General features: G+C 50.2%; 1 protein-coding gene and 1 pseudogene across 1 annotated transcript in view; one reads left to right on the top strand and one right to left on the bottom strand.

The window, feature by feature from the left end:
• The window catches only part of ACSS1 (acyl-CoA synthetase short chain family member 1), a 49,024-nt gene extending 46,312 nt beyond the window's left edge, over nt 1-2,712 (top strand). The window contains exon 14 of the mRNA XM_032248171.1: nt 1,015-2,712. Within this exon, the coding sequence (XP_032104062.1) occupies nt 1,015-1,194 (180 nt within the window). The 3' untranslated portion in view covers nt 1,195-2,712. The remainder of the gene's footprint in view (nt 1-1,014) is intronic.
• Nucleotides 2,713-13,173: 10,461 nt separating this feature from the next.
• On the bottom strand, nt 13,174-13,292 carry LOC116530234 (annotated as a pseudogene).
• Between the last annotated feature and the right edge of the window lie 351 nt (nt 13,293-13,643).

The raw sequence follows: 13,643 nt of genomic DNA, 5'->3' as shown, positions 1-13,643 counted from the left end.
CGGGAGGTCGCCCAGGCAGGCTTCCACGCTCACCCAGCTCACCTGTCGGGGAGGTCGCCCAGACAGGCTTCCACGCTCACCCAGCTCTCCTGTCCGGGAGGTCGCCTAGGCAGGCTTTGGCTCTCATATGTTGGCATGTGCAGGCTAGTCATAGAAACAGGGCTGCTGGTGAAGAACCTGAGGGGTTTTCATTAGAGGCATGGGGACAGCCCCAGGGTTCTCCAGCCCTGGTGTGATTTCCGATCACTTTTCCTGGTGCCAGTGAGGGAAATAGCAGACCCCTACCCAAGGGCGTCAGAGTCGGTGGAGGATTGGGCTGCCTCTTCAGCCCTTGGCTTTTAATTCCCTCGTTTATGAACATTGCCTGCAGCGACTCCGGGCTTGGTGGTCCTTGGAGGCAGCAGGGCCCAGCTCCATTTGGTATTACGAGAGTTAACACTTTTGGCCCAGTGACCAGTGTTTCAGGAGACCTGGACTTGCCCTAAGTGAACTGAACTATTTCAAAAGACGGCGTCGCTGTCGAAGATCCCAAACACAACTCTTAATGTATTGCCATTTGCAGTGAATGGGCCATAGTTGTTTGAAAATGCTCCACATTAGCTTTTTAAGACAAAACTTTTCTCTTAAGTAGTTCTCACCTCTTATATAAGACAAAACCTGCTAAGTCCCAGGCCAGGGAATGGAGATGAGGTGCCTGGACCTGTTGCCACCTGGGCGCCTGCATGTGGCACAGTGGCAGGACAGACAGGCGGCAGTGTGGGGTGAACCCGGCCTGGGTGGACCTTGCCTGGTGGAGGGTGTTGGATGGGTGGGTTTCAGCTTAGGTCCATGTAGTAGGAGGGTAAAGCCGAGACCCTGGGCCTTGCCATTCTCTGGGGTGGAGCCTTAGACATCCATTGTGGATCCCTGGGAGGGTGTCCCCCTGAGCAGAGCCCTTCTGATCTCAGTGCAGTCCACACTGGCACAGGGGCTGGGCACCATCCATGCTCTAACACTGTGCCCATTCCTTGCCAGGTGGTGAGACGTCTTCCAAAAACCAGGTCTGGAAAGGTCATGCGGCGACTCCTGAGGAAGATCATCACTGGGGAGGTCCATGATCTGGGGGACACTAGCACACTGGAGGATCCCAGCGTCATCATGGAGATCCTGCGTGCCTACCAGAAGTATAAGGACAAGCAGGCTGCCGCCAAGTGAGCTGGCGCCTTGTGGGGCTCTTGGGATGGGGCGAGCTCCCAAGCCCTGGCTTGTCCTGCCCAGAAGGTACCCCTGATGGTTGGTGTCTTCCTAAGTCCCAGAAGCAGTCCCCACCCCACACATGACCCATACCACCCTCATGGGAAGCTGGGCTAAGATCCCTTTCTCCCGTCCGTTGGAAGTCCCAGGAGTGTCACCCATGGAGAGGCTGTTGACTTGGCTAGGGCTGGTTCTGCCATCCCGAGTTTGGTTTCCTGGAATGAAAAGGTGTTGCCATCTCCATTTCCCTGCCCTCTTGAGTCAGCACAGGAAGGTGAGGCCCTGGGATAGCACGGCTGCCCAGAAAACACAGAGCTAGGAGCAACCGTGTTTTCTCCAGATGTTTCTAGATACAAAGGGCAGAAATTTTATTTTTATACTCTTATGTTGTGGAAGAACAGCGTGCAGCACTCACATGTAGTATGTGAATTTACTTGAGCATGTTCTTTTTAACACATAGTTACGAAAATCTCCTTTTTGCCTCTACTGGTGGGGAAACGTGAGGATCGGAGGCCGCACTTTTAATTATTGTTAGTGTATTTGGAAGTGTGAATTGCAGATGTTTGTACCTCGGTCTAAACAGCTCCCCGAGAACTTCCAAGCCTCCAGTTTCCTTTCCTGGTGAGTGTTTCTCCTGTGCTTGGTTGTGTATAATGGAATGAACTCCTAAGCGACGGGGTGAATGTTCCCACTTTAGTTCTAAACCTGCTCCAGTCATGTTCTGTTTCTCCATGCTGTAATCCAGAAAGATTTTTCTGTCCCCAGATTCCTGCTGGTAGGAGAGGCAACACGCTCCAAATGGGTGGGCTGTTCAGGGAAGCTACTGGAAACTCAGGTGACTTGTTAGAGCACCAATTTGGTTAGAGCCAGGTCCTGGCAAATGCTGCCTGACCTTCACTCTGTGGCTGGGGCCGTGAGAACCACTGAAGTCCCATGATGAGACTTGGAGGTGTGGATCCAGCCTCTCTCTGTTTTAATGTGCCTTAGGTGCTGCCACCATTAGCAAGATAATGGAAATCACAAGGCTAGTGGGTGCTTACCTCCCAGCGAGGCATGCAGGGGCTGGTGCTTGGCAGGGGAAGGAGGCCCAGTGAGCCGGGTCCCTTAGGGCAGGGAGAGTTTGTCCTCTTTGCCCCACAGTCTACCCCTCAGGGCCTGTGGCAGTGCTGGTGTTCGGGGGTGTGCTACTGAGTACCCAGTTGGCCGTGGCTGTGCTGGTCTCTTGGGTGAGTGCGCCCATGATGCCCAGGAGGGGGCATTGGCTGCAGCACACACAAATCCTCAGTGGTGGTCTTTTGTCACAGGCTTAGCAACAAAGAGCTGTGCCCTGGGTGTGGGGGTTTGTAGTTGCGGGTATGGCTGTGTGTTTGTGAAATGGCTTAGCTTTCCGTGTTGCTGAGAGGAGCCTGGATGTGGTCCCAGGCCTTTGAATGATCTATAGGGGCGGGAGTTCAAATAAAGCTTTATTTTGTTCATTTTCTGTTTGTGGTGTGTGTGGTTTTTTTGGTCCAATAATGCTACTCTTTTTTAAAAAAACAATTTTCCTGAATGTAATTCTACCGACAAAATTGGAAGGGGCCTTTTCTCCTGGGGGGTTCACATCGCGGCCCTGACTACTCCTCGGTGAGCTCACCTGCCTTACCGAGGATGGCTGACTGTGCCGATGTATCAGCCACATGTGGCCATTTAGCTGTAACTTAAACAGAATAGAAATTCAGTTCCCAGGCTGCAGTGGCCGCATTTCAAGTGCCCACAGGCCACACGCAGCAGGTCAAATAGGAGCACTGCCACCAACACTTGGAGGTTTGCAGATGGCACTGGGCTAGAGCACAGGCAACAGCGAGGAGGCCGACCGGCTCTGGGCGGCATGCCTGAGGAGCACGGCCTGGTACCTGGGTCATCCCTGTGCTATGGTGGGCCAGTCCTTCAGCAGGACACACTGAATCGGTGCCACAGAGGCAGAATCTCAGTGGCCTGGGTCTGCTCCTGCAAGGCCTGGGCCAGCTGCGGTCTCCAGAGTAGGAGCTGGGAAGGGCTATCCTCAGGGACTATGTCTTCCTGTACCCCTGACTCGGATGGGCACAGGGACGGGGATGGGGAGCCTGGGGGCCCAGGTGCCTATCTGAGGTGGACTCTGAATGCATGAAGGGCAGCCCTCTGCATGGGGGTAGTGAGGTGAGATTGGCCCCCTCAGCAGGAGGGTGTGTGGCCACGTGCTTCCCAGGGCCAGCACACTGTGAATGGGCCAGATGGTGCATCCCAACAAGCCAGACTGTCCTGCCCTGCCTCTCCTGGGAGGGCCATCCTCATTTCTCTTGGGAACCATCCTCTCCAGCTGCAAGGGTGGCTTTGTGATGGTCCTTCCCAGCATCACAGTCCCCAGCCTAAATGACAGGTATAGGCCTGGCCAGAGGGCGCTGTTATGGACTCTGAGGAACATGACACCTTTGGAAAAGGGACTGCTGCCCTCCACCTGCTGGGCAAGACAGGAGGTGGTCACTTCAGGGAGGCCTGGTCTGAGAACAGAACGGCACAGAAGCAGTGGAGCCCGGGGGAACCCGCTGAGGCCAGTCCCACCACCAAGCCCTGTGCGGCCCCTGGACTGCACTTCTCCTTCTCAGTTTTCTATCATAACTGAAACGTCCTGACAGAGACCCCACAGTGCCACCAAGAGAAGAGCAGTGGCCGCAGGGCTGAGGCGTCTGAGAGCTGACAGCGGGACACAGGAACCCCCAGACTGGGGCTCAAAGATGGCCACAGGCCAGGCTGACAGATGACGTGTGTAGTGACCAGTCATGAAGGCAAATGACGTCCAGATACAGCAGGCAGCCGTGTGCAGTACCTTCGAAGAGTGATTTCCACTTAAAGCGGCTACAACAAAAGTTGTCATGCTCAAAGGGAAATGATTAATTCCCAAAGGGAAATGTGTCTCTTAAACATTAAATATCAACATGAAATCATGGCTAGCGTTTATGAGCTGACTGCACACGTTTGTCTGAAGGTAGATCACGTGCTGCCACTGGGCATGCGTGCACCCCGCCCACCCACAGCTGCCAGCCCACGGTGCTGAAAAGGCACCGTGAATCCCCTGCCCCCATTTCCTCTGCCCAGCTGAAGGATGGAGACGCAGCTGTGGAACGTGGTGAGGCTGGCTCGAGGTGTGGGGGTGCGTACAGAGCGCATTCACACGCACCCCACCCACAACACCCAATGCCAGAGAACAATGGCAGAGACCCACATTTATGCAGCACTGCACACAAGAAACGCCCCGTGGCAGGTTCCAGATTCCATGACCCCATCGTACCCTGACGTTGCCTTCTGACATAGACACTATTCTTCCCACTTGGCAGAAGAGGTGGGGAGTGGCAGAGCTGGGACTTGGACGGAGCTTGTCCGACTCCAGAACCTGCACTCTTGCCCTCCGTGCTCAGCCAGATGTGCTGCCCCTTCCTGGGAGAGCTTTGGAGGAATACTGGCGGTGCTTTATTTTTTTTAAGGTATCTTCCTGCTGAACTTCGTGTAGCTCTACTAATTGGTATCTTGAACAGGGGAAAGAAGAAGCCTGAATCCAGGTCAAGAAGAAGCTTTCCTGGAGACTTGTGATTTTTTTTCAAGGGGGGTGTGCCAGTGTGAGGTTTAGTGACCTCTACTCTTGAGTTACATAACTTTCCCTTTTTTCATTGTTGGGGAATTTTGCTACATAACAGGATTAAACCAAACAAGTATATCATTTCTGGGGCCGTGAATACTGATTGGTTTTTTTCTATGGTGTCAAACAGGTAGAAACAAATCTTGTGTGGTCTAAGTGTTTGCACCCCTTCCCCCCCCAAATTCATATGTTGAAATCCTAATCCACAAGGAGATGGTGTTAGGAAATGAGGCTTTTCCGAGGTGATTAGGCCATGAGAGTGGAGCTGTTATAAATGGAGCTAGTGCCCTTATAAATGACAGAAGAGAGCTTGCTTCCTCTCTCTCTGCTCTCCTCCTCCAGGTGAGGACAGTGAAGATGGTCATCTGCACACCAGCAAGAGGGCCCTTCCCAGACACCCATCCGCACACCAGCAAGAGGGCCCTTCCCAGACACCCATCTGCACACCAGCAAGAGGACCCTCCCCAGACACCCATCTGCACAGCAGCAAGAGGGCCCTCCCCAGACACCCATCTGCCAGCCCCTTGATCTTATACTTCCTGGCCTCCACAGAAACAAATTTCTGTGGTTTAAGCCACCCAGCCTATAATATTTAGTTATAGCAGCAAATGAATACAAATAAATACAATTTTCCTACTTTATATTGTACAGAGGGTGTGACAAAGAAAGAAAGGGATTCTGGACCGTGCTGCATGATGCCCTACCAGCAGAGTTCCCAGGGCAAGCTGCCTTCCTCAAACTGCAAATTTGGGAAGAAATGCAAAGACACTGTGAAAAACTGCCGGCCAGCTACTTGCCTACTTTGACGCTGACTTGTGGTTACTCTGTAGGGTGCTCACCAATGTTCCCTTGGTTACTACAAAAATAATTAACAAACAGAGCTGCTCCAGGGCTTCTGGGCAAGGCTTCCTCCTTCTCTAGCTTCTAGGATTCCTGTTCTGTGTTTACTTGGCATCACTTCAATACCCTTCTGCTATTCCACAAAGAAGTTTCTGCAGAGCAAACAGGCTGGCTATCCAACCTACTCCCAGCTATCCTGTGGGAGGGCCAGGTCTGCGGAGGCATCTGCCCTTTTGGGAGTGCAGTTCTGGCTTTTCTACTTGACATTGTGACTTCTTTTCATCATGGATTGTTTAGAAAAATATGTATTTCTAAAATTTCTTTTTCTTTTGAGATGGAATCTCGCTCTGTCACCCAGTCTCCAGTGTAGTGGCACGATCTTGGCTCAATGAAACCTCCACCTCCTGGGTTCAAGCAATTCTCCTCCGTCAGCCCCCTGAGTAGCTGGGAATACAGGTGCATGCCACCACACCCATCTAATTTTTGTATTTTTAGTAGAGACGAGGTTTCACCATGTTGGCCAGGGTAGTCTCGAACTCCTGCCCTCAGGTGATCTACCTGCCTCAGGTGTTGAGATTACAAGTGTGAGCCATCACACCTGGCCTATTTCTAAAATTTCTAAACATTTAGTTTTTGTTGTTTTCTAGTTTTTGTTATTGGTGTTTAGCTTATTTGCACTGTGGTCAGATAGCATGTTCTCCTATGACTTCAAGTGCTCTGAAGTTTGGCAGAGTTCCAGCCCAGGCGAAGGAGGGGTGTTTCCTCAGCATCTCACCTGCCTCCCTGCAGCTGCCTCCCAGCCCAGAGCTGCCTCTCAGGTGTCTCCTGCAGGCGGGCAGTCCCTTGGCCCCCAGTGCAAAGTGGTGGAGGCAGTTATTCTTGAAGGTCTCCAGTCTTAGAGACACGGGACTCAGGTTCCCCAAACTGGAATGCTGTATGTATTTCTTTATTTTCTGTTTGCTTTTAAAGTGCTAGTCTATTTCAAATTTAGCTTCTAAGAGTATTTTAAAACTCCCAATGCATAAGCCATACCCCAGACCAGGGACACCAGAATTTCTGGGGTGGGATGCAGGTATCTTTGCAGATGATTCCAACATGCAACCAAAGTTGAGAGCCACTGTCTTAAAGTTCAGCCCTTCTGGGGTGACACAATCAAGCACAGCCACAATGCATGAGGCCCAGTCGAAGCCTTTGCCTCTGCTGCCTAGCATACGCAGCTCTTCCCCCCTCCATGGAATGCCTCTGAGTCCAGTCGCTGCCATTGTGAGGGTGCCCACACTTTCATTATGGAGCTCAACACTGCCATGGCCTCTTGGCACAGGGACTTGAAGGAAGGAAACCGGAGAAGCAGGATCTGAGCCGTGGGAAGGGAAGAAGAAGGTGCTCATCTCCTTAGGTTTGCCTCTCTGGTGTGTGCATGTAAACAGGGCAGAGCAAGAAACTGGGCCCCTGAGAAAAGGCAAATGCTTAAAGTCAGTTACTGAGTTCAAGAGACCTTCCTCCTGTGAGTTCATAAGTGACTTGTGTTCCAGGTTTGCTTCCCTATAAAGACTTGGGAGCTCTGTGGCACTTACTGGAGTGAGTGAGGGTCTGCAGTCAGATACCGATAAACAAGGCGAGTAACACCAATTAATCCCAGTGCCTACAGCAGTGCCCGGCACAGGCCAGTGCCCAGTGATATCTGTAGAATGAAGAGTGGACAGGTGTCACACTTACCTAGACGATGAGTGGGAAGGACGGAGCTCTGGTCTGCCTGGTGGAGAAAGGCAGGGGATGGAGGTGCCAGCTCAGGCTCTGGAGTTCTCCGGGGGCGGGAGGGGAATGAACTGCTCTGAAGGCATAGGGCAGACCTATGAAGAGGGCAAGCCCTACGTGGCACACGAAAGCCCTCCTGCCTGCTGCTTTGGCTCACAAGCATCAGAGCGAGGAAATCAGGGTATCCTCACCCACCTTGCTCTCTGGAGGGCAGAAAGGGAAGAAACAGAGAAGACAGGCCCAGTTTCTTTGTCTGGGTAGGGAGAAGGGTCACACTTTTTGCTCAGCTGTCCAGCTAGCTCTTCTCCCTCTATTAAGGCCATGGGAAAGCGAAAGCATCCCTAACAACTTGCTCCCTATCAGCCATGCTAGAGGAATGCCATCACTCCCCACCCTTTCCACTTGTGGGTGCCTGAGTTTGTACTTGGTTCTGTTCTGGTGGCTGTTGCTAATGGCTAAACTGAGGCCCCCACCTGTGCCAGTCTTCATTCCAGATACAAGAAAAGTTGTTGGTTAGTGCCCCTGGAACTGGACCGCAGGGAGCCATCCCTGGCCAGAGAGGTGACAAGCCAGAGGGCAAGAAGCCTACCCCAAACAAACCCAGAAGCAGAAGACAGAAGACAGCTGGGTGTGCCATACCCTAGGACGTTACCAGTAAGCACCTCAGTTTGGAAACCTGCTGTGAACTAACATTTCCAACTTCTTTTCAAACAGAGTGGAACTTTTCTGGTAAGAGCCACCAGTTGGGTAATCTGGGGTTTTCTAATCTCTCTGTTACTGTAGATCCAAACTTCTGCACATAGCCTTCTGGATGAACAAACACATTGGGCAATTTCTTTTCTAAAGAAGGACATTACCTCACCCAAACCACACATCTCTTCATTACCGAGAACCAAAGAAACATTGAACTCTTACAAACATGCATGTTATTTCAACCAACAGAAAAAAAGCAGAACAGTCATCATGAAAATGGAAATGATTACAGTTGACCCTTGAACAAAGTGGTGGTTGGGGGTGCCAAACTCTAGTGTGGCTGAAAATCCACATATAACATTTGACTCCCCCAAACTTAATTACGAATAGCCTACTGTTGGCTGGAGGCCTTACTGATAGCTGTGAATAGTGGATTAACTCATATAGTGTACGTCCTATGTATTATACACTGTATTCTCACAGTAAACTGTGAATAGCGGATTAACTCATGTAGTGTACGTCCTATGTATTATACACTGTATTCTCACAGTAAACTGTGAATAGTGGATTAACTCATATAGTGTACGTCCTATGTATTATACACTGTATTCTCACAGTAAACTGTGAATAGTGGATTAACTTATATAGTGTACGTCCTATGTATTATACACTGTATTCTCACAGTAAACTGTGAATAGCGGATTAACTCATATAGTGTACGTCCTATGTATTATACACTGTATTCTTACAGTAAACGGAGCTATAGGGAAAAATCGCCATTAAAAGTCATAAGGAAGGGAAAGTATCTCTACTACTCGTGGAGGGGAAGTGGATCATCATGAGGGTCTTCATCTTCATTGTCTTCATGTTGAGTAGGCTGGGAGGAGGAGGGAGGGGGTTTTTTGCTGTCTCGGGGTGGCAGCAGCAGAAGAGGTGGAGGAGGTGGAAGGGGAGGCCGGTGTAACTTTTATTGAAAAAGCATTCTCCAATGAGTGCACCTGCGTAGTTCAAACCTGCGATGTTCAAGGGTCAACGGTAGTTACTTTCAAGAGATAGTTTCTGGGTGTAATGAAACATGATTAATGAGTGCTCTGTGCCAATTATGAAATGTCGGTGTTAAGATTCCAAAGGGAATGAAGGGCTTGGCGGTTCACTTTTCAATAACAAATATGAATGTCCATGCCCGTGGTGGAGGTAACTGCTGATCGCCTTTCCTTTGAGCGCTTTTCCTGCCAAGTCTAGGTCGACCTTAAGAATCCTCTTCATGGGCAATTAGGGCAATTTTCCCGGCCAGCCTCTTTTCGGTGCTCACCTCTGCCCCTCCCTCTCACAGGGTGACCACACATTCAGTGAGCCTGTCCTGCCCTTCAACAGGGAGGCTGCTGTGCTGTTCCCACTGAATGGTCAATGGGCCATGGGGTCCTGTCTTCTAACATGGATCATCAGCCTCACCAAAGTTGAAACCTCAGATTCTCACTCCAGGAATCCAGACTTGGAGAAGGAGACCAGTTAGTTGGTGTGGGATACTTGAAATGGGAGAGCCAGGGAGAGCTGGGCTTAGGCGATGCTTGTTTACCATGCACGTGTCCAGGCAGAAAATGCTGCCTGTCGGCCCGGAGGGGCAGTGCAAATTGCTCAACGCATAAAGGACTGTTCCTTTCATGTGACAGGCAGCCCAGAGGCAGGTAGGTGCTGGCTGAGGTGAACAGCTCAGGTGCACCATTAAGGACCTAGGCTCTTCTGTCCTGGCTGTGTTTTTTAGACATCAAGGTATCTTCCTGTGGTGTTAAGATGCTACTGCTCTGTGCTTAACTCTTGGGTTCCAGGCAGGAGAAGAAGGGGCAGCACTAGTCCCATGTGTCCCTTTAATCAGAAATGCAAAAACTTTCCTAAAGGTCAAAAGAATCCCCAGATTTCTGTTTTTATCTTGTGGCAAAATACTGCCTGTGGCTGCCTTAGCTTTAAGAGCTAGAGGAGTAACAGCTGATCTTTCCCAGCTCTCCAGGGGAGGTGGCAAAAGAGAAGGGGCCAGCCCAGCAGGGTGTGCCTTGTGAGTGCCGAGGGGTGCAGAGACAGGACAGTGTGAGGCACCAGGAGGCAGAGGGTGACTCTGCCCCTGTGTTCCCAGGTCTTCGTTCCAGTCCCTGTGAGGCCTGGCAGTACTTCCTGAGCCTGAGATCCAAAAGGTAGACTCTTCCAATGTATCCCTCCCTCATCCTACGCTGGTTTCGGTGGGCGTCTGTTTCTTGTAGCTGTATGATCTCTAAGGTGCTTTTCCTGCCATGAACAAACTAATCTACACTACCTAACTGTACTGTCTTCACTGTCCCACCTGAATTAAAACTGGAGCTTCCCACCACGGCAGAATGACTTCCCTTGCAGCCCTTTTCTGAGTCAGTGGTGCCCTCTGCACTCTCCTGGACTTGCGGGCAAGAAGGGGCTCACCTACTTCCTGCCCTACTTTGCTCTTTTCAGACTATTCTTTCTTTTTTTAAAACATTTATTTTTCTTTTTTGTGGATACGTACAGGAGTATGTATCTGTGGCTATTCTTCCTTATCACTCAGTAACCCTAATGTCTATCCCTGAACATCACCCTCTTGTTTAACAATCCCTGGGTACCCCACTCTTCCCTCTTAGCCTCTTTCTTGTCCTTCTCTGTCCATCCAACCCACTCATGATAATCTTACTTATCTAAGTCCTGGTGCAAGGTCCCTTCCTCCAAGAAGCCATTTCTGGTCACTCCCGTCTGATGGCACTTGTTCCTTCTGGCAGTCCCAGGCACACAGCAGCTTTTCTGGGGCAGTGCATGATAGTGGTCATTGTTAAGCTTCCTCTCTCCCCTCCCAGATGATAAGGCCTGTGCAGGCTGGCTCCCTGTATCTCACCCTTGTTTTGTCACCTCACTTGGCACCTGGCAGGCTTTCAGGAAATCTCTGTGGAAGGAGTGGAAGCAGCATGGGACTGGGAAAAAGCACTGGACTAGAAGTAGGGTTTGCTTCTGGTTTGAGCTGCGAGGCACAATGTGGGTTGGCATGCATCACACGGCTGCCAGCATCACATGCCTCTTCTTCCACGCTGGCAGAGCCTGCTTTTGTTGAGATAAACACCTGCCTCATGGGTCAGTGTTATCATGGAAGCAGGCCCCATTCCCAGGGCCAGGGTGGGTTCTGGTTGGTCTAACCTAATGCTTCTCAACCAAGGGCTGTTTTGTTCCCTAGGGGATATTTGTCCAAGTCTGGCAACGTTTTTTATGATCATGACTAGATGGGATGCTACTGCCATCTAGTGGGGGAGGCCAGGGATGCTGCTGAAACACCAGGGCACAGGAGAGGGCCCGCCTCCACTTCCCAACAAAGAATTACCTAGTGCAAAATGTCAGCGGTGCTGACATGGATCAAGAAACCTCATCAAACTAATCACAGTGGTTCCATTCCTCTGCCAACAACTGGTTTCAGCACGATGAGAAATGAAGTCAGTCTGGTTGGCAGCTGGGTTGGAAGGTGGAGTGGGAGACCTGAGAACTGAAACAAATACAACAAGCAAAGCGGGCTTCACTGAGTCAAAAACAGAAAAACTGTACTGAACCCGTGCAGTGCAGCACAATGATCCAGTTCAGACCTCCATAACACCAGCTACCTACATGCTTCATAATAAGACGTATGTGCTTCACCATAAGCCCAAGAGCTGACCTTCCAGTAACTCCGAATGGGCTTACATGTCCCAGAGATAAAGCCACTGGTTCCTCCAGTAGCTCCCCAAGGAATTCTGTCCAGTTCCCCTACAAGACTATCTATGGACTAACTCCAGTCCCCAAGCCCCACAAGGACTCTCTCATGACTCCCCCATTTTGTGGAGCCTCACAGATCCTCTGGTACCTTTCTTTGCTGCAGCAAGTTCAGTAAACCCAACTTACTGCCATTATTTTTCTTATGAATGTGTCCCTGGCTGTTTGCAGTGCGTGGGCTTTAAGACTAGGCATGGAACACAATGCAATGGGCTCACTGTTACAGTTGGGGAATGTTTAAAGTGCCTTGAAGACAAAGAGGAAGAAGTTCTGCTTGGGCAACTGGGAGAAGAATTTTCAGCAAGGATCCTTGAAGTGGGTCCTGAATGATACAAATAATTAGCCAAGTGTCGGTGAAGGAGAGTGTATCTCAGGAAGAAGAAACTTCAAGGACAAAGGCAGCCAGGCCTGAGATTAGACACAGGAAACAATCCTGAGTGTTTGAAATGGGGGATGTGGGGCAAGAGGGAGAGTCCAGACAGGCAGGAAGGTGTCAGACCATACAGCACGTTGTTAACACTATCCTGGATTTAATAGCTGCAGTGGCTATACTCAATGACACATACTGAAGTAAAATGTTGCTGAGGCCTGAATTATTACCTGGGATCTCTGCAGAACTGGATCTGCATAGCTCTCCACTTTCCTCAAGTTGGCTCTTTGGCTCTTTGAATGAATGAATAAAAAACATTCTCATGGAATTCTAGTGCCACCTGTCACTGAAAAAGGCAATGGCACGTTTCTATCAGGAAAGCCCCCAAGAAATTATTTCTTAACACTGCATTTTGAACGTAGCTTTTCCAGAGAGGATTCCTCGTGCCACTGGTAACAGGCTTTGATTTCTTCTACCTGGAAACCTTCCCTGTCACTTCCTCCAGATTCGATTCCTCTTCCAATCCCTTTGCCTGTCAAATGCTCTCACAAGATCCAGTTCTTCCCCTTAGAAGAAATCACTACATTTGATAATTTTACATGTCTATTTTATGATGACGATGATCTGGTTAAAGTCATCCTTCCCACGAGTTTAACTTCCACAAGGAGAGGCCTTGTCTGTGGTTCGCCCACCATCATCTCCCAGCACCTGTGAACGCTTCTGGTTCACTACAATACTGTTGAAAGAAAGATGCCTCTTGTTGCTTTCTCATCCTTTGTTACTGGTAATTTCTACTTCTACCTCGCCTTTACTTAAGGGTAATCCTGTTTTTTTTAATTTTTTTTTAAATTCACAGCACCCAGTGTTTCCAGGCAGTCTCCCATCCGAGTACTAAGCAGGCCCGACCCTGCTTAGCTTCCGAGATCAGACGAGATCGGGCCCGTTCACGGTGGTATGGCCGTAGACAAGGGTAATCCTTCAGTAAACTTTATCAGATGTCTGTTTTAACAGTCACAAACAGATTTAATACTCAACATCAGGCCTTAACCAGAGGGAAACATTTCCTAGCCCAAGTTTTCCCCTTAACCGGGTCAGTCAGGGAAGGATGTAATTTTCAGGCAGGGGGTGACTTCGTTCCAAGGGTGTGGACCGCTGTTTTTGACGCTGCCTGAAGAGCGGTGTCTCTGACACTTAGTAAACAGCGCCGTCCTCTCAACGACAACGGCGGCCAGCACCTGGGGCAGCAGTTCCCAAGCGCGTCATGAGTACTCCCGTCCTCAGAACCGTGAGACGAAGGCGGCATGCGCAGGGGCTGGG

Source organism: Sapajus apella, unplaced genomic scaffold, assembly GCF_009761245.1.
Source record: "Sapajus apella isolate SASKATOON/1434 unplaced genomic scaffold, GSC_monkey_1.0 scaffold65, whole genome shotgun sequence".
Lineage (NCBI taxonomy): Eukaryota > Metazoa > Chordata > Mammalia > Primates > Cebidae > Sapajus > Sapajus apella.
This window is presented reverse-complemented; position numbering and strand designations above follow the sequence as displayed.